Genomic DNA, 20,066 nt, shown 5'->3' on the forward strand with positions numbered 1-20,066 from the left:
AGCACAGGCCGAAGCGATTCTGGTCTACTCGTACAAGTCGAAAAGGGACTACAGTCAAATCCGCTCTTTTCTGTCGACTGTTATGAGCTCAGTCAAGAGCCAAAAGCAGGAACACCAAGATCGGTCGGACGATTACGATAGCGAGAGGCCGGCGTCGACGATGTAGCTATATACTGACATGTCGATTGATGAGCTGAAGACGGAGATATCGATGCTTGATAGTCTCGCCGCATAATTGATAAAACGTAGTCTATCGGCTATCAAACGTGACTGCTTCGAGTCGAAGAATTGCTCAAATGATGATTGGGACTCGTGAATTTGGCCATTCAATCCATTTCTACACAGTAATGTAAGCGCATCAGAATGATGAGCAGGAGGATGGGCATGGGGACGGGGGACAATGCCGGGCAATCAGGGCCGATACGGTTAGGCCGGCTGGATCAACGCACCACGATTCACATGTCTCCTCGTGGTTACATCTTAGTGGCTGGATCAGCTCGGGAAGTTGAGACCCAAAGGTATATTGAAGTGAGCTAACCCCGAAGTTTGTGTTCAAGTGGCGGCGCCCGCGCATCACGTCAAGATGAAACCGTAGCGCGCGCCTGGCTTGGAGGTCCAACGTTTCGCATCCTTTCGACGCCGTTCGCTCAGCCACGGCGCCGTAGCACATCTACTGTTGTTCATATACCAATAGGGATTGAATTATGCTTGCGGCTAAATGATTAGCTAAAAATCCTCGGTCCCGGTGTATTCCCCCTTTCCCAATCTTAGGACCTTGCTCCTTTCGCTTTCCCTTGTTATATCCTTTATTCAGTCACAGACCGTATTCGGGAAAGCCGCAAGGAAGGGGTGCTTACTCGAATACTCTATCTCGTCCTCACGAAAGAAATCGGTAGCCAAATAACGTAGAACGGTTCGCTTATGGGGAGTGGATGGTCACTGATCTAGGAGGATGTGTCCCATTGGCTTCAAGATTGCAACCGGTTTCTTGCATACAATCTTTTGGGATACCCTAAGCCTTATCAGCCTCGGTTGATGCTCAAGGTCGGAAGAGCAATACTGTGCCACAACGTACCACAACGATCTCCCACGCCATACCTCTGAACACCAAGCCCGTGGCTGCTTGATAAACGGATTCTCCAGCGGTGTCATCTGTGACTATCCAACTCGCAAATCAAAGCGTGTCGGCTATGACTAGGTAGTCTGAAGCGTATAACAGGATCAGCCCCTATACGACCTCTCTGGGCCTTCCATGAAACTTCACACACCAACAGGTCTGTCATCTTGATCGGTCAATGTTTCCACCTATTGACTGTAGTACGTCGCACGGCACCATGCGAGCAAGCAGCTTGCCCGTTCGAAGTAGCTTGTATAATTGGCGTGTTTCAGCTCTCGAGAATCTAAAACCAAGCTTGAACGGTGTTTTAGCCCGAGCGATCTTCACATCTTTTCTCGAAGCGCGAACACAAAGGCAAAACGAACCGGTAGCATCTCTTGGTCATCGTTATAGCGGGCGTACAAACAAGGAGACAAGCGGGTATAGGCTATAATACAGGTTCGGGTCTGAATTACGATCCGTCAACGTCGCAAGGAAATACACATCTCGAGCCAAACTTCGATCCGCTACATATATCGGCGCTTTCGATCTCTCCGGCCCGTCCTCCCTTCTCTCCGACTCAGCCTCAATCTCCGAACCCAAACGGACAAGTCCCACCATCGGGAACGACCTGCATCCCCCTCATGACATCCGCTTCCATCCACTCCAACCCCTTTCCCATCCACCTAGGCGGTCCGAGCTCTTCGATCTTATACCCCTCAGGCTGATACTTTTCCGGCTTGTCCCCCGGTCGATCCCCACCCGATACCCACCTCAACAGGGCTACAGGATTATACCTTTTCCAAAAAGTCGGTTTGACGTAGTATGGATAGGCTTCGTAAGCCCCTGGTGAGTAACGTTTTGTGATAGGGTCCGGGTGGGAAGGGATCGCTCGGTGCGTCAAGAAGGCAGGCCGGGGTAGCCCGAGGTAGAGCCTAAAGTATTTGGTGAAAAGGCGAGAGTAGGTGACGAAGCGTTCGATGGATCTAGGGGGAGTCGGGACGCTGCGAATCGACAATATTGTGCAGTAGAAGTCCGATAAATTAGCATAATCCTTCCCTCTCCCTCTTCTTTTCTATATCTCCCCATCCCGAGCCCTTTAACCCGTCTCCTCGTCATGACCCCAACCCCCAACCCGAGATCTCAAAAAACTCACCCAGAAGCCCTCCTAAACCTCTCCTCAAACCCAACCGCCGCAACCTTTCTCACCCACCCCCTTATCCACCTAGGCAACGGATCTAGCATCATCCGGAAGGTCTCTTCCACCAGCGCGTCCGTGTCCTCGCTCCGCCCCAGGTATTCCGATTCGTGCAGGTCCATGTAGGCTCGCATGTCTATCATCCAGTCTAGTCCGTCCGCCCAGCTTGGAGGGTTGTTATTGTTGTCGTCTTTAGGTTCGTCTTGGTCCTGGTCCTGATCGTGGTTATTGATCTCGTTCTCTGGTTCCGATGTTGTCGAGGAAGACGACCAAACCCTACCCAAATACCTCGGATCGTCCTTCCCACACCCCTTTATCTCCCTCATATCGATCCGCATCATCCTCCCTACTCCCATCCAAAACGTCCCCAGTGCCGCCACCTCGAGCTCATTCATGCTCCTCCATTCCCACCTCTCCGCCCAGATCTGGGGGTTACAAGCAAACACCCCCAACACGTAGATCAACTGGGAGTTGGTAATCCTATCTCCGTACCGTGAGTGCAGATAATTGATCCTTGAGACAGCTTGTCGGAAACGGGGAGAAGAAGGGGTGAAGGATACGATCTCTGTCATGAGGACCGAGGTGTCAAAGAGACGTTTAGAGGATTGAAGCGGGTTGTGGATTTGTTTGGTATGAACCAACAACGCTGAGGATTCTGGGAAAGCCAGGGTCTGTGATATATGATATCGATGATAATGGCAATGATTATGTAGCATAAAAGTTGTCGAATCGTTCATCAGCCTGCTTTGAACCTCGATTGCCTCATCACTCTGAAACGAGGAGGGGAGAAGAGGATGTACGGACCTGCAAGAACCCATACCCCAGACTGATGTTAAACGCATCCGTCATCTCGAGCTCGATAAGCTCCCTCATAATCTCCCCCGCTTCATCCATGGTCATCCTGGCCAGATCTTTCCTCGACTTGTGACCATACTTGCGGGCCGTCTGTCGTTCTCGTCGATGACGGAGGACGTGTTGAATGGGTAGATAGATGGCGATGGCCAGAGCGAGCGAGGATGTGGTAGATAGCATGTCTGTAATTTGGTCCTATTTCATTGTGTAGAGGCGTGTTGAAGAGGAGGAAAGTGGTGAGGGCGACATAAAGTGAGTAGCAGTGAGTCGATGCTTGATGATGGATGCCCATCTCGAGAGAGAAGCACCCCCTTTCGCGTTCAAACACGGCCGACGATCTCACTATCATGCATTCGATAAACGTCCACCAAACAAGAAACCATCTACTACATCGCTCAATCCCATCCCAACACTGTTCCCCCATTTCGGATGCTCATTACTCAATCTCATGCCTCCTCCTCGCTCTTGACCTGCTCCAACTCCTGGTCGATCTGGTGGACGCTGCTACTCCGTTCTTCCGGGGTCTCCGGGAGCTACCACCGCCGTAGTCGAAATCGATATCAGCTTTCACGAACACGATCACAGGGCAATATGGTGGCCTTCGGGCCGAAGTGACTCACCTGCTCGCCCTGTTCGACAGAGACGTCCTTGGTGGCATCCCCAACGACGGCGACGGCTGTGAAAGAACAGAGTTCAAACGAGTATCAGCGTTACGGCTCTCTTACTCGCCATCCACGCTTTGATTTTCACCAAGCCTAAAGTGAACTGGACTTACTATGATTAGGCTCCCGCTCCCCACCCGTCTCCTTGCCCTCCACCTCAACCCCCTCCACCTCAGCCCCTTCTCCGACACCAGCACCAGCCGCACCAGACTTTTTCAACATCTTGTTAATCTGCTTTTCCACCCTCTCGACCTCTTCCTCGGTCTTCCTCTTCTGGTTGGCCTCGAACCAAGACTTCTTGGTCGACAGATCCTCGATGACGCGGGGAACGTCCTCCTTGTTAGCTGGGGGGGAGATGCCGAACCCGAGGAGGGTGTTCAGGGTGGAGAACGGCAACGAGATGTTATTGTTGGTCGTTGCCGGTGCTGCAGGTGCGGGTGCGGCAGCTTCCTTCGAGGCGGCGGGAGCAGCGGCGGGGGTCTTCTTGTTACCACCACCCTTGCCCTTCTTCTTGCCGCCCGTCCCTGCGAACGCGCCCCAGCCTTCGGTATCGTCCCGGTCCTTCTTGAGCACCGTACCCTCAGGCTGGGCTTCTTCGACCTTACGCAGGTCGAGCGATTTGATCTGGACGAAACGCACCAACATTATACGATCAGCCACCCGCGTTCCTTTCACTTACCTCGTACCGCTGAGGACGTCTTCGCGACTCACCCCATCGATCGCCCCCTTGATCGCACCCAAAACCCCACCCTGCTGCTGCTGTTGCTGCTGAGACTCGCCCGAGCCGTACTGCCTCTCGAACCACCCGATCAAGACTCCACAATCCTCAATCTCCCTCCCAAACGCGGGCTCTTTCGCCTCTTCCCTCATGCGCTGGATCTGTTCGTCCCTCCTCGAAGCGTCCTCGGCGGCGCGTTCGGCCCGGAACCGGTCGTTCTTGGCTTTACGTTCGGCGTCGACTTTGGCTCGGTACCTGTGCGAAGGTCGTCGTGGTCGTCGATTCAAGTCGAATAGAACGAGGACGAAAACGTAATGCGTAGACGATAAGCTCATGCTCGGACAGATGTCGTATGCAAGCCCCTCCCCCAGAAACTCAGCACTCACGCATCATTATCAGCCCGATGCTTGGCATTCGACCCCCTCTTCCGCTCATAAAGCTCATCCATCTTCCTACTCAATTCGTTCCTCCTATCAAACAACCCGCCTCTTTCATCATACGCCTTCTTCTGTTCCTCCCTCAACACGTCCAGTTCTTTTTTCAGGGCGTCCCACCTGGCCTGGGTGGCTTTGGCTTGAGGGTCGTCGAGGACTTGTCGGAGGGTTTCGATCTGTTGTTTGTCCTCGGCGATCGAGGTCTCGAGGGATTCCAGGGTAGTTACTTGTTTGCTCGATCGTTTCAACGTAGAAATCTCGTTCAAGGCCTTTTTCTCATCGATAAGCTTGAGTTTGCCGGATTCGATCTGTCCGTCTAGTTGTTGGATCCTAGCTTGAATCTCCGCCGAGTTCTTGTAAGGCAGCTTTTGGCGGATGGAGGTGATCTCCTTGGACTTGGTGTTGATGGAATCTTGATGACGTTTGATGGCGTCGAGGGTCTTGCTCCTGTCCGCCTGTGGGTATTGTTGTTGTTGTTGTGGTGGTGGTGGTGGTATTCGTAGACGTTTTAGAAGATCGAATCGATGAGTGACGAAGACGGTGGACCAGAAGATGGGAATTGTGGAGATCCGGGATGCACCACGAAAGCCGTTATCGCATTCCGAACGGAAAATAGGACGGAGAAGGAAACATGACGACAATTAGGCGCAACAGAAGCAGAGCGATGGAAGAGCAAAGGCAAAACAAGAACAGGAATATCAGCACTCCTGCTTATTTAGTGCGAGTCATGATCAACCCAGCACCATCCGACTATCACTCCCGAAACCTCGAAACCCCTAAACCTCGAAACCCCAGCGCAGCAAAACAAAGCCCAAAGACGGCGGTACTGACCTTCCCGCTCCCCTGAACCCTCTGAAGCTCATCCATCTCCGCTTTAATCTGGCTCCTCCTATCAGTCGATACCGGTGCATCCCCGTTGGTTTTGGTGGTGTTGGAGTTTTTGGGGTTGTGTAAGAGGTCTAGCCGGGATTTGATCTCGTTCTGCTCGGCGGAAGGTTATGGGTAGAGAGAGAAGAGCGGGGCGGGAGGGGAGAAGAGGAGAGAAGAGGGGAAAGAGAAGAGAGTGGAGAAGAGAGGGAAAGAGAGGGAAAGAGAAGGGGAAGAGATCGAAGAGAGAGAGGAGACGTGGAAGAGAAAGGGAGGAAAGAGATGGAGAGAAAAGATGGAGAGAGGACGTGGAAGCGAGATTCGAAGATGAGGAGAGGAAGAAGATGAAGGGAGAAGACGAGCGAAAGGGTCAGACAGATCAGCACAGCTCATCGTTGACGAAAAAACTTGGATATGTAATCCGTGAAAGAGACTAGACGACTCACCATCTCCTCCCTCAACACCCCGATCTCTTTATTAAGCTGATCCTGCTCGGCATTATAAGCCGCCTGATCGGGCCTGGCCATCTTGTCCGAGTTACCGTTACCAGCAGCCTTGGACGAGCTGGCTACGGTTGCGTCCTTGTTGGTGTCCTTTTTGGCACCAGCCCGGACAGGTTCCGGTCGGAGGGTAGCGGTTGGGGGAGGCATTTTTTTGAGCGTGAGAACGAGAGATGGTATATGGTATGCTACTGAGAGGTATCGTTTGAGAACGCTGGATCTCGAGAGGAGATGGTGGATGGTGATATGTTGTCGAAGTTGTTTGTTTGTCGAAGGGCGACTCGCTGGCGACCCCTCGACCTCACAACCAATAAATAAATTAGATGACACGTCATAGAGGTGCGACTTGTGAATTACTTGATAAACCTGAAACGCAAACCTCGTTCGTGTTTCATGAATCTGGATACAGCTCACACCTCCACGATCACGGGTCCTCAGGTATCAGAGAATCTAGACACGAATCGTACAGAAACGAAACAGAGCGTCACCGACTTCCGTCGAGCAGGCTCGCGGGACAAACCTACCATCTCATCCAGGCGCGAGAAGGGGAATCTTCCGTGCGCCCTCTCCCCCGGTCGAGCCACTGGTGTGGTTCAGCTCGTAATATATCATCATCATTACCACTGCGTGATTTATACTCGCACGGCAGACTGAGACTCGATCTTCTCAGGACGGTGTCCAGGCCGTTGTATCTCGACTGTACTGGTAAATATTTGGCACGCCGCCGCCTCCTCGGAACACTGCGCCAATTAGCTCAGACGATCTCTTACTCCGAACATCATTTGGGGACCACGAAGAGTGGTGGCCTAACTTGCTGGATATACGAACTCCCAAGCGGGACCTGGCATCTCAATCTTCAATCTCAACGCGACTCCTCCGAATCGATGATACCTCTGACGGCTCGTAGAGGACTTCCTTTGGAGGGGGGCGATGTGATGTGATACCAAGCCTTCTTAAAAGGATATTGTACTGAAAACCAGATGGTGTTGGCTGGATTCACGGCGGACTGTTGGAGAAGAAGCTTAAAGTCTAACATGCCAAAGCGAATTGAAATGGAAGGCTCTGTTTATTTCTATGGAGATCGGTAAAGATGAAGATCGGCTTTCCTGTCTTTTTCCCCTCAATGATATCAAAACCCTCTCGATAGTCATACTGTAGCCCCCTTCAAGTTCAAGGTTCAAGATTTGATTCACCTGCACGATGTGGGGTGGGGTAAAAATCTCCGGTAAAAGTAAAAGTGTGTGATGGTCCGAGTTTGAGGGCGAATGATCCACGAAAGCCGTCTGGTCATCATGTGACTGTGCAGGCATCGCCGATATGCAATCTGAAATTCTGCAAAAACTTCTTAATCACGGTGACCGTCTCTATACAATTCAAGGTGAAAATGGCAACTGGGAGGATTTAGGACACAAGCGACGAGGTCTGAGGATGTATCGCAGCATAACCCAGCCGGACGATACCCTACAGTACAGTATACTCTCAATCACGTTGATACGTGCATGAAACTACAAGTAACACAAAATATAGACACTCAGGTACAGGTACATTCGCCTCTACCATCTCAGCACTGGCAGGGCAGGAAAGAGGTACTTGCGGAGGATCAGCGGTGCGACGAGCGAGATGACCAAAAGAGGAGAGCTTCCTCGGGGCATTCAAGATCCTTTGCATATCATATGTATCGGGTGGTGATGCCGATCTGACTGTACTGATTGAAATGTGCTCGACTGGGTGAAGGGTTAGGCATCGCTAAGTCAGGAAATTTTTCCGGTGTGCTATCGGTCTTACATCCGCACCTAAGTACATATACTTCAGTTCTTAGGTCTATCGCGCATATTGGGCATATGGGAACTCTCTGAGGGCATGGCTGCACAAATGAACGTTTCATAACAGGGTAGTACTAGTACATGTGCGAAAGACTGCTATCATTCAGCGGAGATCACCCGCCGAGTTCCGTCACGTCTTCAGGCAGAAATAGGGCTCGGGCAAACATCGCGACCGGATGGATGTCAAATGAGCCTTTAGCTGGCCCCATCGAGAAGCTCGTACGCATGTCGATGCAGTGGTTGATGACAACCATGCCCCCGCCCACTGCGAAGTTGATATCAGATTTCCGTGTCAAAGCGTGAAGATGAAAAGAAGGCGATACTCACCCATCAGTTTTCTCCGGATCCAATCTCCGCCATAGATTGCCTTCAGCCTTTCGCTCACAGCGGAAACCCTCCCGTGGAACTCGCGGGCAGCAGCGATCAAATCTGTCTCCACCTTGACAAACCCACAGACAAGGCTTTCGTACTCTTCAAGTAAACCTTTGATTTCTGCCACTTGGTCGTCCGAGTACGTTTGAGAACCCTGCTGTACCTGGTCACAGATATAGACCTTCAAATTCTGCAATGCGGATGCAGCGACTTCCTCAGGGGTACGATCACCATTTCCCGCTTCATAAAACATGAGGCAGGTGAGTTTGTGAACCGGTCGCGTGGTGCTCTCAACAGTGCTGATACCAGGGGTAGCAATACTTGACTGAACGCCCGAGCTTTCGACCGTAGAGAATTCGTGGGAGGTGTTCACGGTACAGGAGCAGAACGATCCGGGCAGCAGGATGCGCTTTTTCTTCCCGCCGTAACTTCGACGAGAGCCGAGAGATCCAGTGGTAGAAGCGACAGATTCCATGATGTTTTCGAGCTCGAAGGGGTGGATTGTAGCGGAATGAGTGATTGCATGTACGATGGGACATGTTGTGCAAACCCGCATCGAAGTCAGAAGAGACTGCTCTATATACCCTACTCTTGGAGAAGCTACAGGATCACAACGGACATGCCTTCCTTTATCACTTGAAACGGCGCAGGGATGTAAGAACCTGGAGATGAACCAGCCCATAGCCGTTAATCACACGATACTTGCTCGAAGAAGCTGTTCTCGATCTCTCGACCGAGTGCCGAAGACGATCCTGGACCTTCAAAGGAGCGCCTATCGATCGACTCAACAGGGCCAGCTGACCTGCTTTATCGCAATCACAAGCGCCATAGTAGCTATGAGCGTCGTGATGACTCGCTGGACGTTCGGCATGACGCGGGTACTTGCGGTCATAACGATGGTGTCATCAATGCAGTCACGCATCATGGTATATACGTCTTCATGGGTAGACTCATGCGAAGTCTATCTTATTGATATACAACTGAGAACGCTTATAGAGGTGAAATCTCTTATTTACCATCCACAACCACCTGCCCAACATCGCCTCCGGCCCCGCTTCCTCCACCCCCAGGAACGCCTTTGCCACCCATGCCCTTTCCGACGACCTGAACTTTCTGCGGCGCGTCTTTCTGGCTCTGAGACGCTTCTCGAAGCTCTTTCAACTCCTCCTCGAGACCCATAGCCTCTTCAGGGTCTTTCTCGTCATCCGCTTCATTGACCCGGTTGAGCAAGGGCGCGATGAGTCGCGCAAAGTACGGATGTTCCTTGACGGGCGGGTTAGAGGCTCGCACCTAGATTCGCGAGGCATGAGATGAGCGTTGTGGTCGGAACTTGTTGCCAGGACGATTAGCTCACCTGATCGAAGTAGGCCTCGTAGATCCTGCCATCATAACGGCCGAGCGGACTATTGACGAGGTGGTCACTGAACGCAAACGAGTCGACGACAGGGACTACAACGCCAGCAGCCGATTTTGTAAGCAATTGCTTAGCTAAAGCTGAAATCGATCAGGGGTACTGACTAGCGATCTTTCTCAAATCCAGGCATAGCTTGTCGACTGTCTCTTGCACAGTATCCATTTGCTGGGCGTTAAAGTACCCGTCTGTCACAAATAGCCGAAAGCGTCAGTCTCATATGCAAAAGCTGCAGGAGACAGGACAGGAGACCAGGACAAACATTTCAGAAACCAGGCGCCCTGCTCCTCGACTTGCCACAGTCCGTAGAGCTTCGCATTCAGAACAAGCACGTCTTTCTCCGGTCCAGTAGCGTGGGTTTCGGCAGCCTGCTTGACCATGCGGAAGATCTATTCATGCGGCTTCAGGTCAGCATGTGACTGTCAGCTCTTTCGGCAAGCGACACTCACGTATCCAATAGTATGCAGCTTGGCAGCGATGAATCGGCTCTGACTGCACCTCTCCATCGCTTCATCTTTGCTCAATCCTTTACCTAGCTCCCTAGCGTAGTCCACGGCGGCCTTCTTCACAGCGTTCGCGGCGACGCACGCCCAGCCCTTGTCGATATCGCCAAGGTCGAGCTTCGAGTTGCTCTTGTTGGTGAGCGTCTCGGTCGAGGCCAAGTAGCTGACACCTGGTGGCAGAGGTTTGCCTCGGGACGCCGACTCCCACGACGATACCAGCGATCGGCCCGCTTGTAAAGCCAGGATAGTGTTGTCTCCCTCCCATGTACATTGTACTGCAAAGTCTTGGTACATCCCGGGAAGCGTCGAGTAGCTGCAGGGGAATGAGGTCAAGGCCCGCTTGTAACGCTTCAGAAGGCTGTAGGCACTCACGCTGAGTACCCATGACCTCCACAACTCTGCCTACACTTTTCGATCGTCTCCAGACACGCCCAGGTGCAGAACGCTTTCAATCCTGCCGACGTGGCATGCGTCTCCTTGAGCTTCTCGAGTGTCTCGTGCATGTTGGGCTATAACGCGTGCAATGTCAGTACTCGGCACGATTCGCAAAAACGAAAACGACATACGTCAGATGGTTCGAGAGTTTCCAGTGCCTGGGTGAGTTCCTGGCAGTTCAGTACAATTGACGATCAGCGTGAACATTGGTGGACAGAGAACCTGTGGCGCTTGCTTGTCTACTTACCTCGTACATGTTGGTCAAGATCAAGCTAGTGAACCCGATAGCGATCGCCTGGGCCATCAGAGGCTGTTTATGCATAGTGACCTCATGAGCCAAGCGCCCCGAATCTACCGCCATCTCTACAGCGACGTACCATCAACCTCCTCTGGTGGATAGGATAATCCAGTAGCTGCGTTTCGAGCTTGTTCTTGCCCGAGGCGAATTGTCGACGGACCGCTGCGTACCTCACAGCGATCGTCAGGGCCTGTCAAGGGTTGAGAAGTAAAAGTCAGCTTGAGCAAGGAGGATATCAAGGTCATTTGAGCCAAAGGGCACTGACGCGCTTGGCCGTATTGCTCGAGTCGGCTACCATTCCTACCCGGCCGCTAAGAAGCGCTCCATAAGTCAACTGAGCCAGAGGCTGTAATGTCGGTTCTGCGTCAGTACGCATGCCAAGCAGCTAACTCCAAAGTTTGGCCACCAGACTTACTGGGTCGGTGACGATCCCATCCCTCGACACCTGCGTGTGCTTCATCAACATGTGCGCCCGAGGAATCCTCACGTGCGTGAACTGTCAGGTCGGAAACATCGATAATACCCAGAATTGAGCCTATGTTTGTGTTAGAGGACGATACCCGTTCCACCTCGAGTCAACTCACCTGTATGTACCCGTTATCGATCCCATCCCTACCCATCTTCTTGCCGATATCCCCGATCATGACGCCGGGCTTCAGTTGAAACGTCCTATGCCGCAAATAGGGGTAGTTTCAGCGTTGTCATAATACCTACGCACGTCCGTTCCACTATGGTCGGCCGAGACTCACTTGGTGTCCCGCAACTGCACGACAAACGTCTTGACCCCATGTTTCTTGCCCTTGACGATGAGCTGTGCGAAGACCGCGCAGTGCGTTGCCGTTGATGCGGCGCCTGTCGAAATCGACCGTATATCCGTCTCAGCACTCGTGGGCGAATATTATTCCACTCAAGATACCGGCGACATATGCAATTGACTTGCAGCCGAGCGAATGGACGTGCTGAGCAAGGTCATGAGCAGAACACGAAGCTCACCTCCGATCCACCACTTGGTAGCCCCCAGATGAGGCGTATGGATGACAAACTCGTCCGTCCGTTCGTCCAGCGTGGCGGTCGTCTCCAGTCCGGCGACGTTCGACCCGTGTGCCAGTTCTATCAAGTCATATTACGATATCAGTAAGAAGATGTGAGAAGAGACCGCTTGTGCCAAAGTCCTACGGGGACACAGGAAGGAGATGAAGATAGCGGGTAAACAGACGTACCAGTCATCCCGAAACAGCCTATCACGCCGTTCAACCCGATCGCTCCTTTCTCGATCCAATAATCTGAAGGGAGCACACACGACCAGGACCATCGATCAGCATCAACGTCTGAACCAAACAACCCCTTCGCCCCGGAGACCGCATGGCAGGTCGATGCGGTCTCCGAATCGACTCAGCGGGACATCCCCAAGAGCGACTCAAAGCCGATAAGAAAGAAAGAACTTGAAACTCACTCATCTGACCGGGCGTACACCCCCCTCTCAAAGCACCCAAGAACAACCCGAAATGCACTCCGAAGCGGGTCCAGAATGCCGGATCTGCTGTTGATACCAGCTGTGTCCATAACGGCCGCGATATCAACGATGAAAAGTAGAGATATCGGGATTATGGAGGGGTGGTAGTGTGATAGCGAGAGGGAAGTGACGGAAAAAGTGACGAGGAGGTACGAAAGCAGCAAAGAAAGATCGAAGAGGAAACAACATCAACATCAGCCACCCCCATGTCCAAACCATTATTCTCAATCCACTCCGCAACCCCAACCCCAATACCACCTCAACTCCAACTCGACTCACCTGCATCCTCAAATTAAACTCCCTCAAAGGCTCATTGATCACATAATGTACCATACTCCCAAACTTCTCCATGGTCCGTTCCCTAATAGCTTCTTTGGATAGGTCGTGGATGTCGTGTGAGCGGAAGGATGGGTCGCGGGATATCTATCAGGTGATGGCGGTAATGATTGAGATCGTCATTAATGACAGATGCAGGATAGATGCCAAATGAGAATCAGTACCGTTATATTCAGTCCGAGCGAGATGAACCTAGTCGCTGGTGGTTGATCGTGGGATAGGAAGGATGCGAACTCACCTCGGTCATGAACTTCTCCTTCAAGACCAGTGCCTTCTCCGAGCCGTGCATGGAGATCGAGAGCTGTTCCCACTCACGTAAGACCAGAGTTGATCCCAGGATATGATCACCAGATCACCAGATAATGAAGCAAGAGAGTACAGTATGAGGCGATCAGCACACACCATAACAAACCGTGGCAATCGACGACTTCGTATCAAAGGGACTAAATAGTCGAAACAGGACGACTCACCTTCCGGACGTCGAACGGCGGGTTCGCTCGTTCCTACCCAGTCAGACACCACAAATCGAAATCAGCAAAGAGGTTGTGACAAGTGTGGGAAAGACAGAGGAACTGACCTTGGCCATCGTCTCAGCCTATACATATCCGAAAGACACAGATCAGCACCGCTCATTCCGTATCCAGTGCCGCGGAAGACTTACCGTGGTCGGACTGGGCATCTGAGCAGCTCCGAGTACGCTCATATCGGTCATTTCTTTGTACTGTACGTCTTTGTCGCTATATCAAGCTGTTGACGGTGTTAGTGTTGGAAGGATATTCGATGTATCGATCGAGCATGTTACTAGTTGCCGAGGCGACCTGATGAACTTGATCGTCCGGCTGATGAGTAACCGGATTTGGTTCCGATACAGTTCGGATACCGGAAGCATATTCCTTGTTCTTCGATATTTTGGCATTTCCAGGTGTAGCGGTGCAATCGATATATCCACAAACAACAAAATACAAGATACAACATCCTAATAGGGTCTCCTCTTGTACTTCTTCTTTACAATTCCATGCTTTTCCTTCTGTCTCGCTTTATATACAGTGTATCCAATCTGTGACTGACAACGCCTACATTGCACATTCTGCCCCTCCTTCCACATCTTACTGCTACTTTTGGCAACCACAAGGGCTCGACACATATCACCTGTCTCTGTCTCTCTCACCCTGCAACAAGAGAAGTTGAGCTCTGTGCTTTTGCACTTGATAGACCCGCCATGCTTCCCATTGAGGAGTATGTTTGAGATATCTTTCCATAACTTTGCATCGTGTTTGTCTCCTCTTTCAATATTGTGTGATTCGTAGAAAGCTGCGAGCCTAGCTTGTGAAGCCTTGTCCATCTGTTCCCAGTTAGCCTCTGGTTTGTCATTTCCGTGTTCACTTTGGGGTGGAACAAAGGATGGATCTTCTTCACCATCATTTAATTGGCATTCAACATCATTGATGTCTTCAGTGTTAACACTGTCAATGTCTTCTTCTTCAACTCTTCCAGTGGATGCAAAGAGAGTTTGGGAATAGCTTATTCCCCCAAGGATTCCTGCGCTGGTGCAGACCGTACTGCCTCCAAAGGGTACAAAATGGTAATAGTTGCCACTTTTCTCTGGCCAGCCACTTAGATCTTCACCTTCCCACCAGTTTGGATCGAACATATGTATGTCTGATGAGCTGGAGCTGTCTGCCAAGTCCAGCATGTCTGCAGAAATGCAGATTTCAAGGCGATAGTAATTCTTTGAGAAGGATGTGATTAAGGATACTGTACCCAGAAGTGGGACGGTATGCGAACATATCCCTCACTCAAAGCCATATATACCTCTCAAGATTACATTGTTTGTGGACTTCCTTTCTTTGTTACCTTTTTACAAGCACGTTGGGCTTTCAAGCTAACCGTCCGTGAAGATGCATATTCGTTCTTCTGAACGCTGAGACTCGGTCCTTGATCTCGACCATATGATCGTTCGACCTCGTCAAACATTCCCATACATATATACATATCGATCACAATCTTATACACCATAGATCCTGGACATACGGACACTTGCTCGCTTAGCAGGACAAGATGACCGCTATAAGAGAATCCATCCTCAGAGCCTCCCTGCCTCACCTCCGAGCCCAGTCGTTCACCCGTCAAGCGATCCGAGCGGGCCTGGCCGATCTACCATCTTCGTCATCACCTGCATCATCGTTGTCGTCGTTGTCACGAAGACAAGATCCCGACTATGTCCTTGAAAACATCTTCGGAGAAGAAAACACAGCGGAAAAGGAACTGGTGAGACTATGGGAGGATGAGGGAATCAAAAATATGTCGGTGGAGGGTCAAGGAGAGGCGTCTGGATCGGCATCGGGATTGGGACTAAGAGAGGTTATGGGCAGGCGGTTGAGATATTCCGAAGAGACCGCTGGAGAACATGTCGTACAGGTACATCGAATCTTAAGTCTACTGCATTATCTCATCCTGGTTGCGCTGCTGATTGTCGTCAAACCGCTCGTTCGCACTACCTTATCTGCACGACCCGCCGGGAACAGGCTCACGCAATTATGCAATCCCCTTCGTCAATCTCCCCACCCTCATTCAACTTCCCCACGCCGATCGCAAGGATGATCGACCACCTCCAATCACGCTTAACAAGAGAGCTCAGCGAATTCGAACTGTACCGTCCTCCGGCGGCACCGTTATCTACAGCAGGAACGGTGGCTTCCTCATCGTTGTCCTCATTATCGATGGGAGCACCAACGTCGACGATGAGGGCGATGGTAGCCGAGTCAGCATTAAACGCAGCCGTTAAAGCATCTTCAATAGCGACCTCAGCAGCAGCGGGATTATCGGCCGTCTCCTCAAAACTCTCTTCCTCAGCCTCATCTCCATCCACATCCCCCTCACCACCAAACTCAAACTCAAACTCAACGTCGACATCAACCTCGACCGGGAACTCGCCGTTGCCTTCGGCACACCACCTCCCCCTCCCACTCCCTCCTAACCCATTAAGATCCTTCATGTACGCATGGAACATCGCCGACGAGGCTCTTCATCTTGCCCAACCTGCTTCTTACCGGGCTCTCAACGACAACGACAACACCAGATCGACGTCTTCGACGGAAGAGGTCGAGCGAAGGAGAAGTCAAGCTACACTGCAGGCTACTGGGCAATGGCAAGCAACAGGAAGAGAAGGCGGTAAAGATGATGTTTTGAGGATGGGTGAAGGGCAAGGGTGGGAGTGGTACGTCCGACGAGGGGTTCTAGCGGGGATTTATTTAAGAGCCGGTAAGTCTTTCTCTTCAACCTCCATCTTTCGTGCACGTTATGGTATCGCGAGCGATAACTTTCTAGAAGTTGAGACGGTTTACTGACTCGAACTGACTTCATATTTGTTACATCGGTTTAATGGTGGTTGCAACTTCCCTCCCAAACATCTCCTTCAACCTGATCCCAAATTCAATTCGATCCACTCGATACCATACCTTTTCTCGTTGGGCGTCGCGAACCCACAGAATCGATCCTGATGCAACCGCGTGCTCTTCTCGGAACTGCCGACCAACCACTAGCCCGTGCAACGGAAAGGCTAGACGAGCTCTTGGAGAACAACTACGAACTCGCCGTCAGACGGCTTACGCTTCGCGGCCCCTTGTTCGGAAGACCTGGTGACACTTCAAACCTCGGAGCGGGCGGGAATGGGGAAGAAGGACGGGTATTGAAAGACCTAGCGGGGTTCGGGATGTTTGTGTATAAATCGTGGGGTGGGTTATTTAGGAGCCGGGGATGGATCAAGTAGCAGACATGTCAACCTGTATCCAAACGACGGAGGTTCGGCGCGAACGGAAGGCAGAACTGTAGGCCACTCTGTAGCGCATTGTAGACATGAAAGCGGAATGATATAGATTATACCTCTTTTGTCTTCGGCACAAACGGGGAACGAGTGACGCCCTTATGAATATGAGTTCCGCATGTCACCAGGGGAGATGATTCTTGCGGTACACATGGTGTTCGATAGCTGCCGAGCTTAATGAAATCACTTCGAAGGATTGAGGGATTTGTTCGCGTTCGCTAAAGCTGTGAAGCTGGAGGAGCATGGTACTGTATACTTTTGACAAGCTACCTAGTTAGCGGTCAACGGTATTGGCAACACATGAGCACGATAGGACCTTTAGATAGTTGTAGCATGCCATATTTCACACATGACAGATTGAGGCGATGACCACCATCGTTCCTACAATGATGAACCCGCTTCAAGTTGCTTTGGGAAAGCGCTTGATGACCTTAGCAGGGACACCAGCAACCAGACAACGACTCTCAACATCTTTGTTGACAACCGCTCCAGCAGCAACTGTAACATCATCCCCAATTGTTACCCCAGGCAAGATGGTCGCCCCACCTCCAATCCAGCAGTTGTCGCCAATTGAGACGGGATAACGGTATTCCATCTTAGATTGGTTGTCCTGATAACGCTCATCAGGATTGGTTGAAGTGTATATCTTGATATCAGTTGCCAGGAGTGTGCCTTGACCAATGGTAACTTAGAGGTGATATCAGCAAATTGTCAAAGATCGATACAAGTTCAACTCACCCTCAGCCTCATCAAGGATTGTGGCATTGTGATTGATGAAAACACCAGCTCCAAGGTGGATGTTGTAACCCTACAAGGCCAACCATCAGCTTGATGTCTAGCATCCATCAACCCATGCAACCCACATAATGGCAGCGGAAGGGCAGCTGGATGGAGAAATCTTCCTTGCTCTCCACATCAACAAAGCTGGCCAACATCTCTTTAACCCGGCTGGGATCACGCTCGTCATGAATCGCCTGAAGCAGCTGCAGGCGCTCTTGATCAAGCCGCCTCCAGGTAGGGGTGTCATATGAGCATTTCCCAGGTGTATGATCCGCCAAAGGTTGATTGTTGTACATATTGATGAAGATAGTGTCGATTCTTAGGCATCGACTCCTGGGTCAAGATAGGGCTGAAGCATGCTCTTGAGGTACTTTACCACGTTATATAAGAACGAATTCTCGGCGAGTCTTATCTGGCGACCTTCGCCTCTCCTTCGTCCCCTTTGTCAATGCCGATCGTCCTTTGAAGCTCGTGGTGATCGTGGCTGTGTGCCTTTGAGCATGACCACGACATCGAGACTATGTGCTGTCAAGTCGTAGGGTTATCGCCTGTCACATACCGAAAACAAAGGAAGACTTGGGGGCCTCGACCGTGTCAGCGACATGCAGAGCTACACCCTGTACCCTTTCACATTGCTTCATGAGCCTATAAACCTGCCGGATAGCCGACCAACGTGGCAAGCGAAATCATGGACACCGCACAAGACCAAAACGTCAAACCTCAATCTCAATTGACTTCCATTATTATGAGTAGGAGTATTGACGATCTCACCTTAAGCATGAAGACAATGGAGAGTGTTTTCGATGACTACCTCAGGGACTTGCGTACTGGGTCGAACCTGGAGATCAGTACGCCCCTGAATAGCTCATCAACCGCCACATCTGTTGCTGGGTCCGAGACGCTGCTCGAGGCGAACGCATCGACCGATCCTACCGGCGGGTCCCCAGCTGATCGCGCTCCCGAAGGACAGGGCAAAATCATCCCGAGCAAAGAGCAGATCCAGGCCGTCTTTCAGTGTCAATATCAAGCGATCCGAAATCTTCGGCAGAGCAATTTCAGCGTTGGATGGTGGGATACATACCAGAAGGGCATCGCTGCTGCGAGAGGACAGGTGGCAGGATGGGAGGACCTAGAAAGAATGCAGACGTTGCACAATCTTTACGGTCAGTAGCTCAAACTTCTCTCCGAGGACACCCAAGAATCTCACGCGTCGTTGACTAATTCTTGTTTTCCGCCGACAGCGATCGAGCGCTGGGTCATGGCGGAGGACATCCTCATGAAAATCAACGCCATGCCTACAGACTTCTGCAAGACACGCTCCATCGGTGTGTACGATCCGATCTCTCCGATCATTGAGGTCCTCTGCGGTATAAGCTCCGCAAGGAACGTACGAATCAGCGCGGAGATGAGACGCATCCTCCAATCAAGGGGTGTACCGACTGATGTCTTCGCTGATGACGAGCCATAACCCGAAATGCCAGTCCGGCGGCTTCGTGTGTGGATCTACTTTATGTAAATCTGATCGACACTTTGCTGTACCCCTTCTGGACGAGTGCTGTTATATGCAATTCCCCCCGCGCTGATCGGGAAACCTATTTGTTCCCGTCGTTTCACCTCGACCGCTCGCTTCCAGCAACTAGAGATAGGAGCCTCAGAGGACCATTTCCAAGACTACTAGTAAGGTACACTCGAATTTCTTGGAAGAACCCGTTTTTTGGCATTCAACAATCGGTGCAAGATCCGCGCCAAAGCCGAGCACGTGTGATCCGTCTGACCGGTAACACCGCGATCAAGAACGTCTGTCGACATGCTTTGGCGCAGCCTCGATATCGCGCAGAGGGACACGCATAGAGCTGACGACCAGGTCTGGCATCGAGATAGCCTCAAGAATCCGCTGATTAGGGCCACATCATATCAGTGTGTGTTGCGTCGCATCATTTGTTCGAGTTTGACGTGAGCAATGATAATCGTGTACCATGCGCGACTGCACGAGGCAAGCCGGCACGACGAGCTCATCGCTGGCGGCGAAAGCTATTCATGCCATCTCACCATCTGATGAACGGTAACATGAGATTGCCGGCCCCGGCCGAGTCTGGCCTCCACGTACTGGCGATCAGCCGAGGCGCTAGCTGCGGAAGCAGTTTAATTCCGTCGTTTCACTTCGATCGTTCTTTTCAAGCCACTTGCGCCGCGAGCGTTCGTGGGCGATTGCTCACCAGACAGCTTCGATGGGGCTTTATCCATCGCAAGAACAGTCGCTCGAGACTGTGTATTCACCAGTACTACAGTTTCCTTGCAGTGCCTCGGGCCATTTGTACGAATGACAGATGACGCGTTATCATCGATGTATCGGCAAGCGAGTGGCATGCGGTCACGTCTTCTAATAGGTTCGGTCACCTGGTCGTCGTGATCGATGGCGTCTTTTGCACATTTCAGCGGATCAAT

At 51.5% G+C, this 20,066-nt stretch overlaps 7 protein-coding genes across 7 annotated transcripts; 2 read left to right on the forward strand and 5 right to left on the reverse strand.

Moving 5' to 3' along the window:
- Nucleotides 1-1,482: 1,482 nt before the first annotated feature.
- On the reverse strand, nt 1,483-3,413 carry HD553DRAFT_320944 (uncharacterized protein). Its single transcript, XM_046181199.1, has 3 exons — nt 3,099-3,413; nt 2,253-2,965; nt 1,483-2,100 (listed from the first exon to the last, which is right to left on the reverse strand). Exons 1-3 carry the CDS (start codon nt 3,324-3,326, stop codon nt 1,683-1,685), a joined length of 1,359 nt encoding a protein of 452 aa, XP_046032348.1. The 5' UTR covers nt 3,327-3,413; the 3' UTR covers nt 1,483-1,682.
- Nucleotides 3,414-3,483: 70 nt separating this feature from the next.
- HD553DRAFT_320943 (putative nuclear segregation protein Bfr1) lies at nt 3,484-6,531 on the reverse strand. Its single transcript, XM_046181198.1, has 7 exons — nt 6,274-6,531; nt 5,792-5,941; nt 4,913-5,415; nt 4,520-4,781; nt 3,922-4,432; nt 3,767-3,822; nt 3,484-3,679 (listed from the first exon to the last, which is right to left on the reverse strand). Exons 1-7 carry the CDS (start codon nt 6,475-6,477, stop codon nt 3,593-3,595), a joined length of 1,773 nt encoding a protein of 590 aa, XP_046032349.1. The 5' UTR covers nt 6,478-6,531; the 3' UTR covers nt 3,484-3,592.
- Nucleotides 6,532-8,263: 1,732 nt separating this feature from the next.
- Nucleotides 8,264-8,997, reverse strand: HD553DRAFT_346738 (uncharacterized protein; the record flags this gene model as incomplete). Its single annotated transcript, XM_046183234.1, has 2 exons — nt 8,264-8,415; nt 8,478-8,997. 2 exons carry the CDS (start codon nt 8,995-8,997, stop codon nt 8,264-8,266), a joined length of 672 nt encoding a protein of 223 aa, XP_046032350.1.
- Nucleotides 8,998-9,432: 435 nt separating this feature from the next.
- HD553DRAFT_353454 (acyl-coenzyme A oxidase I) lies at nt 9,433-13,851 on the reverse strand. The gene is made up of 21 exons (XM_046183773.1): nt 13,680-13,851; nt 13,596-13,613; nt 13,489-13,521; nt 13,257-13,319; nt 12,962-13,105; nt 12,623-12,722; nt 12,390-12,452; nt 12,163-12,279; nt 11,919-12,021; nt 11,754-11,838; nt 11,585-11,665; nt 11,435-11,515; nt 11,249-11,359; nt 11,119-11,181; nt 11,003-11,041; nt 10,809-10,945; nt 10,383-10,749; nt 10,196-10,322; nt 10,041-10,121; nt 9,877-9,971; nt 9,433-9,812 (listed from the first exon to the last, which is right to left on the reverse strand). Exons 1-21 carry the CDS (start codon nt 13,728-13,730, stop codon nt 9,531-9,533), a joined length of 2,241 nt encoding a protein of 746 aa, XP_046032351.1. The 5' UTR covers nt 13,731-13,851; the 3' UTR covers nt 9,433-9,530.
- Nucleotides 13,852-14,944: 1,093 nt separating this feature from the next.
- On the forward strand, nt 14,945-17,178 carry HD553DRAFT_320947 (uncharacterized protein). The gene is made up of 3 exons (XM_046181200.1): nt 14,945-15,436; nt 15,544-16,279; nt 16,507-17,178. The coding sequence occupies exons 1-3, from the start codon at nt 15,077-15,079 to the stop codon at nt 16,785-16,787; spliced, it is 1,377 nt and encodes a 458-aa protein (XP_046032352.1). The 5' UTR covers nt 14,945-15,076; the 3' UTR covers nt 16,788-17,178.
- A 63-nt stretch (nt 17,179-17,241) lies between these two features.
- HD553DRAFT_278705 (putative maltose O-acetyltransferase) lies at nt 17,242-17,917 on the reverse strand (the record flags this gene model as incomplete). The annotated part of the gene is made up of 3 exons (XM_046178067.1): nt 17,242-17,528; nt 17,580-17,649; nt 17,705-17,917. 3 exons carry the CDS (start codon nt 17,915-17,917, stop codon nt 17,242-17,244), a joined length of 570 nt encoding a protein of 189 aa, XP_046032353.1.
- A 392-nt stretch (nt 17,918-18,309) lies between these two features.
- Nucleotides 18,310-19,472, forward strand: HD553DRAFT_327352 (uncharacterized protein; the record flags this gene model as incomplete). Its single annotated transcript, XM_046181808.1, has 3 exons — nt 18,310-18,784; nt 18,863-18,946; nt 19,255-19,472. 3 exons carry the CDS (start codon nt 18,310-18,312, stop codon nt 19,470-19,472), a joined length of 777 nt encoding a protein of 258 aa, XP_046032354.1.
- Between the last annotated feature and the right edge of the window lie 594 nt (nt 19,473-20,066).

This window comes from Filobasidium floriforme (genome assembly GCF_021052385.1).
Source record: "Filobasidium floriforme strain CBS 6241 chromosome Unknown HD553scaffold_36, whole genome shotgun sequence".
In the NCBI taxonomy this organism is placed as follows: domain Eukaryota; kingdom Fungi; phylum Basidiomycota; class Tremellomycetes; order Filobasidiales; family Filobasidiaceae; genus Filobasidium; species Filobasidium floriforme.